The sequence below is a fragment of the Pristis pectinata genome, chromosome 4 (assembly GCF_009764475.1).
Source record: "Pristis pectinata isolate sPriPec2 chromosome 4, sPriPec2.1.pri, whole genome shotgun sequence".
NCBI classification, from domain to species: domain Eukaryota; kingdom Metazoa; phylum Chordata; class Chondrichthyes; order Rhinopristiformes; family Pristidae; genus Pristis; species Pristis pectinata.
In genome coordinates, this window is record NC_067408.1 from 65,962,548 (window position 1) to 65,977,186 (window position 14,639).

General features: G+C 42.9%; 2 protein-coding genes across 3 annotated transcripts in view; one reads left to right on the forward strand and one right to left on the reverse strand.

Moving 5' to 3' along the window:
• The window catches only part of cab39l (calcium binding protein 39-like), a 94,680-nt gene extending 82,102 nt beyond the window's left edge, over positions 1-12,578 (reverse strand). Inside the window, exon 1 of the mRNA XM_052014574.1 lies at positions 12,499-12,578. The gene's annotated coding sequence lies outside the window, so the exon portion shown is untranslated. The remainder of the gene's footprint in view (positions 1-12,498) is intronic.
• Positions 1-14,639, forward strand: part of phf11 (PHD finger protein 11) — a 55,065-nt gene that overhangs the window by 16,337 nt on the left and 24,089 nt on the right. Inside the window, exons 1-2 of one of the 2 annotated variants that reach the window (XM_052014581.1) lie at positions 187-270; positions 12,289-12,463. In XM_052014581.1, the coding sequence (XP_051870541.1) occupies positions 12,309-12,463 (155 nt within the window). In that variant the 5' untranslated portion in view covers positions 187-270; positions 12,289-12,308. Of the gene's footprint in view, positions 1-186; positions 271-12,288; positions 12,464-14,639 lie in introns of those variants that run through there. The other variant, XM_052014580.1, reaches the window with a different exon arrangement.

Consider the following 14,639-nt stretch of genomic DNA (forward strand, 5'->3'; position numbering starts at 1 on the left):
GACAGGGCAGCTCAGCTGAGTAGAAGGCACCTCCTACACCATGTGGGAGGTCCTAGATACCTCCAGATTTGCAGACAACCTCGTGCGGGAGATATCTTCAGATGGAGCAGCATGAACTCCACTTTCCAGAGCTAGAGATGCGGCTGGAGTCACAGTGGCACATACATGAAGCTGAGATAGCATGTTTAAAAGGTGGTCACACTGCTGCTTAAGCAAAAGCAAACCAAGAGGGCATGGATGATCTCCAGGCAGACTTGGAGGAACAGGCAGGTAGGTGCTTTAATTCAATCTCAATTGCTAACAGATTTTCCATCTTGGATTCTGCTGGGGTGATGGTTCCTCAGCAGACTGCCGTCAGACCCAGGAGAATAGTACCATGAGTGCCTCAACTGCACAGGAGAGGCAGAAGAAGAATGAAAGGGCAATACTGGTACAGGATTCAATCACTCAGGCAAAAGATGGTCATTTCACTGGCTGTAGACAACCATCTACAACAGAGAATAATGGAATCAAGGATGTCACTGAACAGCGATTGGGCATCCTGAAAGACAAGGGTGAATAGCCTGAAATCCTGGTACATTTCAGCACCAATGACACTGGTAGAGAAATTGTTGAGGTCCTGCAGGCAGATTTAAGGAGCTAGGAAAGAGGTTAAAAATCAGGACATCAAAGATTACAATCTCAGGATTATTCCCAGTGCCATAATCTAATATAGGAGAATAGAGCAGATGAATATGTGGCTGGAGAGGTGGTGCAGGAGGGAGAACTTTAGATTTCTGAGGTATTGGAACAGTTACTGGGGCAAGGTGGGACCTGTACAAATGGATGGGTTGAACTTCAGCAGGACCAGGACCAATATCCTTGTGGAGGGGATGTGTTTAAGCTAGCTCGGCAAGAGGATAGGAACCTTAAAAGGAATTCAGGAAGCAGAGAGATGAAGCAGTTAAGGGAAGTTAGAGAAATAATGAGTGAACTAAATAGCAAAACCAAAGCTGAGTAGCAAAAGAGTACAAAAAAATGTTAATGTGACAAAATTAGAGGCACTGTATCTGAATGCTTGCAGAATTTTCAAAATGGTAAATGAATTGATGGGACAAATAGAAGTAAACTGATATAATATTACCATTATAGAAATATACTGCAGGATGACCAAAGCTGAGAACTAATAATTTTGAGAATTAAATCCTCTCCTTCTGATCCTCCTCCAGTCCTCTTGTTTTTGTCCCCTTTCCCATACACCTGCCAGCCCCCCTTCACCCATCTTCATCGCACCCCTCCTCAGTCCACCAATTGTCTCCGAATCCTTTCTCACCATTCCCCTTCTCTTCTCTATATCGGCCACCTTGCCTCTCCACTCTCAGTCCTGATACAGGATTTCGACCCAAAACATCAACAATTCCTTTCCTCCCATAGATGCCGCTTGACCCACTGAGTTCCTCCAGAAGATTGTTTGTTGCCCCAGATTCCAGCACCTGCAGTCTCTTGAGTCCCTAAATATTCCAGGATATTCGCCAATTAGGAAGAACAAGCAAAAAGGAAAAGGGGGTGTTGTAGCACTGTTAGTAAGGGAGGAGATAAGTGCAGTGCTGCGAAATGATCTTGCTATGACAAATCGTGAAGTCAATTTAGAATCAATTTGGGTTGAATTAAGAAATAACAAAGGGCAAAAAAAAATTAGTAGGAGTGATTTATAGGCCACCAAATAGCAGTTGTAATATTGGGTGTGACATAAGTCAGAAAATTAGAGGATCATACAACATGGATAATGTTGACTTTAACTTGCATTTAGACTGGATGAATAAAATTTGCCGTAATAAGGTAGAAAATGAATTCAAGTAATGCACTTGAGATATTTTCATAGATCAATATGTTGAGAAAACAATAGAGAAAAGGCAATTTTGGATTTTTTTTGTGAAATGAGAAAGGGTTGATTAATAACCTAGTTGTCAAGAGACCTTTGGGGGAGTAACCATATTATGATGTAGTTCAATCCAAAATTGGTTTCTTAAATCTAAACAAGGGGAACCATGAAGGTATGAGATGAGACTTAGCTGTGGTTGATTGGGAGAACACAATGAAAGGATTATGATGGACAGGCAATGGTTAGCGTTTAAAAAAAATACATGTTGCAAAAAATATATTCCTTTAAGGCACAAAAAGACAAAAGGAAGGATGATTCATATGTGCTGACTAGAGAAATTAACCACAGTATTACATTAAAGGAAGAGGCTTATAGTTGTCAAAAATAGCAGTAGGGCTGAGGATTGGGAGCAATTTTGAACTTTGAAGAGAAGGACCAAAAATTTTTTAAGGAAAGAATATGAAAGTAGATTGGCAACAAATAAAAACAAAATACCATGAGAACTTTTATTAGTATGTAAAAGCAAAAGAGCAGCAAGGGCAAATGTCGGGTCCTCAAAGACAGAGATAGGACAACTGGTCGTTGAAGGGTCGTATTCTGAGTGGAGGTCAGTGACCAGTGGTGTACGTCGGATCTGTACTGGGACCCTTACTCTTTGTGACTTTTATAAACGACCTGGATGAGGAAGTGGAGGGGTGGGTTAGTAAGTTTGCGGATGACACGAAGGTTGGGGGTGTTGTGGATAGTTTGGAGGGCTGTCAGAGGTTACAGAGGGACATAGATAGGATGCAGAGTTGGGCTGAGAAGTGGCAGATGCAGTTCAACCCAGTTAAGTGTGAAGTGGTTCATTTGGTAGGTTAAATATGTTGGCGGAATATAGTATTAATGGTAGGACTCTTGGCAATGTGGAAGATCAGAGGGATCTTGGGGTCCGAGTCCACTGGACGCTCAAAGCGGCTGCGCAGATTGACTCTGTGGTTAAGAAGGCATATGGTGTATTGTCCTTCATCAATCGGGGAATTGAATTTAGGAGCCGTGAGGTATCGTTGCAGCTATATAGGTCCCTGGTCAGACCCCACTTGGAGTATTGTGCTCAGTTCTGGTTGCCTCACTACAGGAAAGATGTGGAAGCCATAGAGAGGGTGCAGGGGAGATTTACAAGGATGCTGCCTGAAATGCGGAGCATGCCTTATGAAAGCAGGTTGAGGGAACTCGGCCTTTTCTCCTTGGAGAGACGGAGGATGAGGGGGGACCTGATAGAGGTGTATAAGATGATGAGAGGTATTGATGGGTAGATAGAGGCTTTTCCCCAGGGCTGAATTGGTGGCCACAAGAGGACATAGGTTTAAGGTGCTGGGGAGTAGATATAGAGGAGATGTCGGGTAAGTTTTTTGCTCAGAGAGTGGTGAGTGCATGGAATGGGGTGCCGGAAACAGTGGTGGAAGCGGATAGGATAGGGTCTTTCAAGAGGTTGTTAGATAGGTACATGGAGCTGAGTAAAATAGAGGGCTGTGGGCAAGCCTAGTAATTTCTAGGGTAGGGACATGTTCGGCACAGCTTTGTGGGCCAAGGGGCCTGAATTGTGCTGCAGTTTTTCTATGTTCTAACTGTGTGGCTAAGCACAGCTCAAATGGCATCTATAATTCGCCAGTGACACCACTGTTGTTGTAGAATCTCAGATGGTGACAAGGAGGTGTACAGGAGTGAGATAGATCAGCTGGTTGAGTGGTGTCGCAACAACAACCTCACACTCAACATCAGCAAGACCAAGGAACTGATTGTGGACTTCAGGAAGGGGAAGCCGGGAGAACATAGGCCAGTCCTCATTGAGGGTTCAGTGGTGGAAAGGGTGAGCAGCTTCAAATTCCTGGATGTCAACAATTTGGAGGATCTAACCTGGGCTCAACACGTGGATGCAATCACGAAGAAAGTACTCCAGTGGCAAAAATTTGTTAGGAGTTTGAGGAGATTTGGTATGTCACCAAAGACTCTTACAGATTTCTATAGATGTATAGTGAAGAGCATTCTGACTGGTTGCATCACAGCCTGGTATGGAGGCTCCGATGCACAGGATCGCAGGAGACTGCAGAGGGTTGTAGACCCAGCAGCTCCATCATGGGCACAAACCTCCCCACCATCGAGGACATCTTTAAGAGGTGATGCCTCGAGACGGCATCTATCACTAAGGACCCATCCCATCCAGGACATGCCCTCTTCTTGTTACTGCCAATGGGGAGGCCAGTTGGCCAATGTATTGCCAATTGGAGCCTGAAGACCCACACTCAGCGATTTAGGAACAACTTCTTCCCCTTCGCCATCAGATTTCTCAATGGTCCATGAACTGATGAACACTACTTTGTTATTCCTTCTATTTTGGACTATTTAGTTATTTTGTAATTAATAGTAATTTTATGTCTTTGCACTATACTGCTGCCACAAAACAACAAATTTCATGACATATGAGTCAGTGATAATAAACCTGATTCTGACTTAATAAGGAAATGGCAGAGAATCAAACAATTACTTTGCATCTGTCTAAGGAAGAAGACATACGAAGTCTGCTGGATATATTAGAGAATCAAGGTTCCAGGGAGAATGAGGAACTGAAGCAACTAAATATTAGTCAAAAAAATTGTACTGAAGAAATTGGCGAGCTTGAAAGGTGATAAATCCTAAGGGCCCAGAGTTTTGAAGGTGGTGGCTTTAGAGATAGCGGATGCTCTGGTTATCATCTTTTAGCATTCTGAATGTTCTGAATTGTTTCTGTGGATTGGAGGGTAGCAAATGGCCCCCCCCCCCCAATTTAAGAAAGGAGGGAGATAGAAAACAGGAAACTACTGACCTGTTAGCCTAATATCAATGGTAGGGAAAATGCTAGATTCCATAAATCAGATTATAGCAACAGAATACCCTGGCAAGAATAATGGGAGTGAGCAGAATCAACATGAATTTAAGGGGAAAATCATGTTTCTCTAATGTGTTGTAGTTCTTTAAGGGTGTGACAAATAGAATAGATAAGGAGGAACCAGTGGATGGAATGAACAACTGGAAGGACTCAGTGGGTCAGGCAGCATCTGTGGAAGCAAAGGTTTCAAGTCAGGTCCCTGGATCAGGATTGCTTGTGGATGAAATGTGTTTGGATTTCTGGAAGGCTTTTGATAAGGTCCCACACGGGAGGTTAGAGCACACAGAGTTGGCAGTAGTATACAGACCGTTTCAAGGATTGATTTTGGACAGAAAACAGTGGGGATAAGCAGATCCTTTACGGTTTGGCAGGCTGTGACAAGTGGGGTACTGCAGCAACTGGTGCTTTGGCCCCAGCTGTTCATGACTATATCAATGATTTAGCTGAAGGGATAAAATGTCATTTTCGTCTTCATTATGATACTAAGCTAGGTGGTAGGATGTAAAGAGGTTTTGAGGGGATATGAACAAGTTGAGTGAGTGGGTATGAATGTGCAGATGGTGGAAAAAATGTGAGGTCATCCATTTTGGTGTCCATAACAGAAAAGCAGTTTGTTAAATGGTGAGAGAATGGTAGTATTGATGTTCAAAGGGATCTAAATAAGCTTAAGTGCAAGTAGCTGAAGGCCAATTTGTTGTTGCAGCAACAGTCAGAGGACAAATGGTATGTTAACATTTATTATGAGCAGGTTTGATGAAGAAGTAAGGAAATCTCATTGCAATTTTATAAGCTTATGTAAGCCCACACCTGGACTTATTGTCATATAATTTTTGTCTTGTTAGCTAAGGAAGGATGTACTTTCCTTGGAGGGAATGCAATAAAGATTTAGTAGGCTGGTTCCAGGGAGGGCAGGTTTGCCGCATGAGGATAGATCGAGTAGACCAGAGTTTAATAGGATAAGAGAAGATAACATTGAAACTTATAAAATTCTTACAGGGCTTGACAGACTAGATGCAAGGAGGATGTTCCCCCGACTGAGGATTCTAGGAACAAGGGGCACAATTTGAGAATAAGGGGTGGGCCATTTAGAACTGAGATGAGGAGAAATTTCTTCACTGAGAGGAGGGGCAAACCTTTGGAATTCTTTACCTGCACAGCTGATGAAGCTTGGATATTACATTCTTTCAAAGGGGAGATTGATAGATTTAAGGGAATCAAGGGATAAAGGGATAATGCTGGAAAATGGTACTGAGATAGATCAGTCATGATCTTGACGAATGGCAGAGCAGGCTTAAAGGGCCAAATGGCCCACCCCTGTTCCTAATTCTCATGTTCTTGTAGATGAGTAACTACTATCTGTTATTAATGGTGTAGGTTAGGGAAGAAATGTTGCCCAGGCTCCCCCAAGAGTACTACCTTCTTTCCTTTATGTTGTGTTATTGGGTCTTACACTTCCACTGTAGGAAGAACCTGTTTGTTAATACACATCTATGAATAGGTACTAGATTATTATGTTAAATGCTTAGTATGGTAAATTGGAATGCGGCAAAGTGCTCTTTAATAGTTGAGTGACTTTTTCTTGCCCTTCAGCTTTTCTTATGCTATTTAGTACCATTATTACAACTATATCTTCAATGCAAATTGAAGGCAATGCATTCAAATGACTTGAAAAAATATGCAGAGCAATGCAACTGTAATTAAACTCTTCCAGTGAAAGTACAAAGAGAAATTGCAAGAACAAAGCATTAGTTTAAGAGTGTTATTTGCTCATTTCATGCAGGTTATTGCCTTTAAAACATTACTCCTGTCAGCTCTTGACAATGACACAACCCTTAAAAGAAATATGAGCAGTTATCAGATATTTTTCTGTGAGAACTGGCCTGAGGTCGAGGCAGTTTAGGAGACTATTTGTTGCAGTGGCTGCCTGAAGCTTTCTGGCAATGAAAGTAAATCTGAAATCAAAGCACACAACCTTGAATGTGAGAGGTTGCAACCCCTTTTCTGTATTTCAGCCTGATTCTTCCATTCTTTGACCTCCTGTGGAGAGGAGAGGGCAGCCAAGTTACACCTCTGTGGGCTCTTGGGTCAGTCAGAGTGGCAATCTCTATGTTGAGGATGAAAGCAGCCCATGTAGGAGTGAGAAGTATACACATAGTGAGGTGGGCAGGTGGAGGGTCACTCTGTTGTATGCTCCCCCTACCTGGTTATATCTGGTACATTTAAGGCCTTTGGCAAGCAGTGGAGAAATTGTAAAGACAAGTTTAAAAATTTAGTTTCTGAAAATCAAAGTACTGCAAATCCTGTAAACCTGAAATAAAAACAGAAGTGTTGTAGATACTCAGCAGGTCAGGCAACATCTGTGAAGAGAATCACAGTTAATGTTACAGGTCAATGAACCTTTGTCAGAGCTAGAAAAACTTAGAAAACAGGCACACTTCATATTGGAAAGAAGAGGGAGGAATGGAGAGAACAACATCTGATATTCTGCTTGTGTAGTTGCCCATACCACTGGGCAGCCCAATGGTATGAACTTTGAATTTTCCAATTTCTGGTAACTCTCACTCCCAGTGTTCTGCTCTCATGCACTCTCACATGTCCCCTCCCCCCACCCCCACCTGGTTCCATCTGCCTGTTGTCCCCTCCCCATTTGGTTCCACCTATCATCTGCCAGCCTTTCTACCCCCCACCCCACCGCACCACATTGCTATGTACTGGCAATCTTTCAGATGAGAGAGAAACCAAAAAAAAAGGAATGTAATATCTGTGAGATACAGAGCTGTGTAGTTACTGGAATTCTGAAAAAGACAAGAATGTTTGGAAAACCTAGATGGGTCAGGTGGCATTTGTGGAGAGAGAAAAACTGAGATACATCAGAACTAGCTATGGATTGAAAAGCAAAATGCTGGAAATCTGAAACAAAATTGGAATATACTGAAAATATTCAGCAGGCGAGGCAGCATCCAGGGAGACAGAAACAAAGCTGATACTGCAGGTCGACAATCCCCCAACATGAGACATCACCCACCTGAAATGTAACCCTGCTGCCTCCTATAGATGCTGCTCAATTTTTCAAGCACCCCCAGGATTTCATTCTGTTGCACCATAACTCCCCAGTTCAGACATGAACTGGTAAGGCTGGTTGCCTAAAAATTGTTGAATTCAATATTGAGCCCTGAGGACTCTGGAGTGCTTAGATGGAAGATGAAATGTTGCTCAAGTTTACTTTGAGGTTAGTTGGATTCTTATAGTGAGGCTAAAGGCAAAGAGGTCAGAGTGGAAGTGGGATGGGTAATTAAAGTGACGGTACTGGTAGATTAGGGTTTTTTTTCACTGCTTTTGGTCAGTGGGACTTTGTTGCACAAACTGACTGGCATCTCATATATTCAAATAATTCATTAGATAGAACTTGACTGAAGATTATAAGACATGGGAGCAGAATTAGGCCATTCGGCCCATCAGTCTACTCTGCCATACGATAATGGCTGATTTATTTTTCCCCCCCATTCTCCTGCCTTCTCCCTATAACCTTTGCCACCCTTACTAATCAAGAACCTATCAACCTCTGATTTAAATATACCCAATGACTTGGCCTCCACAGCCATCTGTGACAATGAATTCCACAGATTCACCACCCTCTGGCTGAAGAAATTCCTCCTCATCTTTGTTTTAAAGGTACATCCTTTTATTTTGAGGCTGTGCCCTCTGGTCCTAGATTCTCCCACTATTGGAAACATATCTCCACGTCCATTCTATCCAGGCCTTTCAATATTCGGCAGATTTCAATGAGATACCCCTTCATTCTTCAAAAATCCAGCGAGTACAGGCCCAGAGCCATCAAACACTCCTTATACGTTAACCCTTTCATCCTTGGGACCATTCTCGTAAACCTCCTCTGGACCCTCTCCAATGCCAGCACATCCTTCCTTAGATATGGGGCCCAAAACTGCTCACGGTACTCCAAATGTGGTCTGACCAACACCTTATAAAGCCTCAGCATTACATCCTTGCTTTTATATTTTAGTACTCTCAAGATGAATGCTAACATTGCATTTGCCTTCCTTACTACTGACTCAACCTGCAAGTTAACCTTTAATCCTGCAATCGAACTCCTAAGTCCCTTTGCACTTTGGATTTCTGAATTCTCTACCCATTTAGAAAATAGTCTATGCCTTTATTCCTTCTACCAATGTGCACGACCATACACATCCTTGCACTGTATTCCATCTGTCACTTTGCCCATTCTCGCAATCTGTCCAAGTCCTTTTGCAGACTCCCTGCTTCATCAACACTACCTGTCCCTCCACCTATCTTTATTATCATCTGCAAACTTTTGTCCATTCTTGTCGATCCTGAAGCCTAAGTAAATAACTTCATTCTTCACAAATGGACATTTGCTCCATTTCAGCCAGGCACTGTAGTGTTGCAGTCTACCAAGGACTTTCTCCAGCATCTTCAAGTGTTCCTATTTCAATGTTTGTGGCAATGCAAACGTCATCTTGACTAGGTAGTCATTGAGGATCCTTTGGGATCTTTATGTCCAATACAGACCAGGGCCAACTTAACACATGGCAACTTGATTTAAACATAGAAACCCTTGTGTGTAATAATGGCTCAGTATTTGTTTCTCCAAATCCATGTTTAGCAGTGCATAGGCATGGAACTGATACAACTCACCAAAGTATTGAGAATTTGCCAGCTCTGTGAACAAATCTTGAGATGGGAGCAGATACTCTTCATCCACGCTTCTGTTTACGGTGACCTAACCCCCACATAATCATACACCTTGTCTGGTTTGGAATCATCCTTCACTAACACCCTGCTGTTTTCTAGCTTCAGCAGCTCCTCCTCCACCTGTGACTTAAGGATATACAGAATCTGTCTTGGCAGGCAATAAGTTGGTTAATGAGAATGTAGGCACTAAAATAATGCAACTATATGAGTCAGAACTGCTCCAAAAGTTTCTGAAGACCCAATGGTACCATGCCAGTACCACACATCTTCAACCAGCCATACATAGAACATCGAGCCAGTCCTTCCCCATCAGTACTGCCCATCCAGTGTAATTATCCCCAATCACTTGGAGCTGCTTGTATCCATAATGTGTGCCACTTAGCCCCGAATGTGCAAGACCTCACCAGAGTATCAGACAGTGCTGCAACTTTCCATTGGAGTCACACCAGACAACTGTTCGTATGTTTTGTGACCCATCAACAAGCAACTCTGCACAGTGTCAACCATCATCTTCAGCTGATGACCATTTATGATAACAATAATCTTATAATCGCTGCTGGGAAGATACCATTAGTATTCAGGACTGCTTTGTGTATTAACAGCATCCCAGTCTGCTCCTCAACCATACCTGCCTCTGCACCACAGTTAACACAGTCTTTCCTGCCTTGTGATCTGAGAACTCCTTCCTGAGGTGCTTTCTGTGACTACCTGAAATTACCTTCTGGGCAAAGAAGAAGATGCTTCCCTTATTTCTCCTTCACGTGGCTAATGGCCTTCCTCCAGATTCATACCTCACATGAAACTGGCTCACCTGTTTGAGCCTCATTTCCATGGTGGAGGCTCATCCTCCCTGTCCCCATGGTCCTCTGTCAAATAGCTCTATTTAGATTTTCCCATCAATCAGTCCACACACCATCCAATCCAAAGAAATCTCAAAGTTGCGCCCCTTCGCCAGTATCTTTAGCCTGGCTGTAGACTCAGTGACCAATTCTCCTGGTCTCCTTTTGCAAACACCAACTGTATAGCTCAGTAAAATCTTACAGCTCCTGCTGGTTGGGATTTGTTGGGTGGTGCTAGAGTCGCACAACACAGAAACAGGTGCTTCAGCCCGCTATGTCCATGCTGACCATCAAGTGCCTATGGGTACTCGTCCCATTTACCAGCACTTAGTCCGCAGCCCACAATGCCTTGGCGATTGAAGTTTTCATCCAGGTCCTTTTTAAATATTCGCGAGGCGATATCTTTGTGGGGCAGTTGAGACCTTCAGCATTGATTCTCTTGCAGCAGTACTTCTGTTGTTGCTCTTATTTGGGGCCAGGTTGATGGAATTAACAGAGCAGACATGGCAGTGGTCAGTCCTCCAGTCATTGGAACTTGTCATTGGCATAGATGAGGCGCCCACATCTGTGGTCTCTTACTTGGATAATGACACTCTAAAAGGTGTCAGTGCCTGGATGGGTGGTGTTGCTTTGTACTTGTCTCTCTGACAATGTGACAGGTGACATCTCCGGTTTGATCCGCTGCTTGGTCATCGCTGCAACATCATTCAAGTGGTAGCACAGCACAGCAACCCCTGGTGGATAAATGTGCAACTAAACCTTTCCAAAAACTCATGCACAGAAATATGCATTTATTTTCAATCAACTACTCAACACGGACTTTCAATGAAAATGATAAATGTTCGGTTTATCTTACTCCTTCGTGATCTGTTCTAATGTATTCAACGTCGCGCAAATAAACAGTATGGGCCAGAAAGAAACCTTTCCACTTTGCTGTCATATGTACAGAAATAAGAAAGAAACACATTTAATTTCTATGATGTACCTCAATATAAAATAGAATGCAACCCGTACTTCAGAATGTTATCCACGTACATCTGAATTCAATTTACTTATGGTCAAGGGCTTTTTCTACATACACATGCAACTTCATAAACATAAATTCTGGTACGTACTGGTCTATGTTCTGCAATTGGCCTCAATTGGCTATGTTACTTGCCGGCGATGTCTATTCTTGGTATGTTTTCATGGAATAAATATTTGAATGGTGTCAGGAGGGTGTGAATTATTAACGCCTGCGCGACCACAATTTATCTCATGCTCCAAGCTCTGCTGGGGTGGTGATGAATCTATCGTCAGCGTCCCTCCGGTTCAGCATACTCGTATAAATTTCAAAATGGGTGATGCAAGTTTGGAAAAGTTAGACCGGGTAGCAAAGCGACGTGAGAAAGAATCAGAATGTAAAGTATTTAAATTTGTTTTGGGTCATATAAGTAAAACTAGAATTCATGGGAGAAAGAGAGAAAGGGTGTTATTTTAAATCGTTTGGATTACACGTGGTTTAATATTTATTTGGATGAGGGTTAGAATTATTCCCGCATATTGAGAAGGATTTCAGTGCGACACCGGAGAATGACAGAGCCTCCCAGACCGCAGATTCCGCCGGCGCAGGTGACGGGGGAGAGGGGTGCCCGGGACAGCAGGAACGCTGAGAGGAGGGGTGCAAGGGGCTGCTCAAACACCTCCTGTTCTAAAACCGACACCACAACCGAGCTGTCTATCGTTTGTACGGGCTTTTGGTATGAGTTTGGCTCATCAGAAAAGACAATAAATACACGATCAATTTTAGATGCAGTCTTACTTGATTTGGGGGGAGAGGGAAGTTGGGGGGGGAAGTGGGGGTAGCGGGGGAGAGGAAAGAAGGGGGAGGAAAGAGGGGGGACATTTTCCTGTGGCGTTGGCATGATATTTGGTCGACTTTTTTTTGTATCTTTGGTTATTTTGCCTGACAGGGAACTAACAGCGGGGATTGATGCATCCACCCGCTGGAAACAGAGGCGCGAGCGCTCCGCACCGGAACAACTTGTTCGGGAGGCGCGGGCCGGCCGGACGGCTGTGCAGTGACGGACAGAGCAAGCGCGGATGGGTCGGCCCTGGTCACGGAGCGATGCAGTGCGCCGGCAGACGGTACGGTAACCGCGCACACCGCCGTTCATACCCACCTCACCCACCCAAATAAACCGTCGCCAGGTGGGCCCGCCGCTTCAGGCATGCCCCTGTGACACGGACATTGTGTTGATGCAGGCTCTGCCTGGAGTTCCTCATGCACAACCCGCTGGTGATGAAATGCCGAGGCGTGGTTCTCTTAATCGTCTGGGGAGAGGGGGACGCTTTCTGTTGACATTTGACATCTCACATCTCAATGAATTTAATTTTTCCGGTACTCGGAACAGATGCTGCTCCCTGCAAAACTGAAATGTCAGATTTCGGGAAACTCTCGTATCTCGGCATTAAATAATGAGGAAATGTACATTTCAAATGAAATATATTAGACGTACTCTCTCCTGCCAGCATTGTAATTGTCATGTGGTGTTGCAGTTTAAATATTTTTCTCCGCAAGATGTTTTACTTTGAGGGTTAACTCTTTGGAACGCTGGTGATGAATGCTCATTGCAAGAATTAACCCCAAAATATATTTTTTAAAACTGGTGTTAAAATCTGACATTTTAGTTCCTGATTCACATGTTCACTTGTAGACAAAGCTGTAACTCGTGATTTTATTTGTGGTTCTTGGTTTTTGATGTAGAATTTTAAGACTAAACAGTAGTCTCATTGTGACAGAAAGATAATGTGTTTATAACCCTCAACGCCAAACTTTGGGGAAACTTTTCTTGTAATGTATTGTTGGCACACAATTTTTGATTATTTGGAAAATACAATGCTAGTAGTATAATTTTACAAGAAAGGGGTAATTTTTCCTGACTAAAATACTGTATTTTATTTGGTGCAGAGTACCCTTGCAAAGCCGGACACTAATATCCCGTTAATGCTATGGAGGAATGCCTACAGCTTAAACCCCTCCCAAATGGCCTACTCTTTCTTGATTCAGCTTAATTTAAGCAAACAACCATGAATGGAGCAGCTTTTTATATTTTCATTTTCTATGGAACTGATTTATTGGATCCAGGTACAGACATAATCTAGGACATGGTGTGTAGTATTTGTAGCATAGCAGACTACAAAAGATTTATTGCATTCAAACCATTAGTTCTGATGGTAATCCTTTTCAAATTTCAGCCCCTAATTTGGAGAGTGGGTATCTGCTGAAAGTATAAAAGTTATCATAGTGAAGAAAGCCAATTTATTCTTGTTCTGTGGAGACACAAGAAACTGCAGATGCTGGAAATCTGGAGCAACACACAAAATGCTGGAGGAACACAGCGGGTCAGGCAGCATATTGGAGGGAAATGGAGGGATATTCTTGTTCTAATTGTTCTGTCACCAGAAGAAAGGGATAGAACAGAAATATACTAAAAAGAGATAAAAACGAGAGAGCCATTGATGACAGTCAACTAAATCTACAATTGCAGTCTTAATTGAAAAGCTGCATTAACCCCTGGTCTGAAAACTGTTTCAGTCATTTGTCTAGTGTTTAAATTATCTAATTCTTCTGAAGGTAGTAAATGCTCAGAATGCCCAGCTACCTCATTAGTAAACTAGGAGTGGCCATCATCAGTTTTCGGGACCTTGTGAGAAGTCCCATGCTTTGCAACTCAGGTTTGCACAAGGTTAAATGTGGAGTTTAATGTATGCACTCCTTAAATGCAGAAAACCATCACCTAATGTTAGACAAGTTTAAAAACAATGGATGATGGTGAGGAAGGGAAATCATTGATCAAATTGACATCCCAAGTTTGATACTTGGGTTTGTCCTGTCCCACTAGCATTATGGACTTGCCGAGTGTGATGGCATAGTGGCGTACACGAGAGAGTGTGGCCTTGGCAATCCTTAACATTGAATTTAGACCTTAAGAATCAGCTGATGAGTTGGTGCTTCTCAACCACCACATGGAGAAGCACAGAGGCCAAGATACAGAAAATGCTGTTGAAATGTCTAATCTGAACGTTGTCTCTTGATAAATGCTGCTTGACATGCTGAGAATTTGAATTATTTTCAGCTTGCGTTTTCATTACAAGTATTTTTGCATTTTGAGGCCAAAATGTACTTCTGTTGAATTTAAATGTCGACCACTCAAGAGTGGCTCAGTAGCACATCTGTTGTTATCTGGATAAATCCTGAATGTCACTGCTCAACAATGGGATAAATTATTCATGAGGCACTGTGGGGCAACAATGGAGTAGA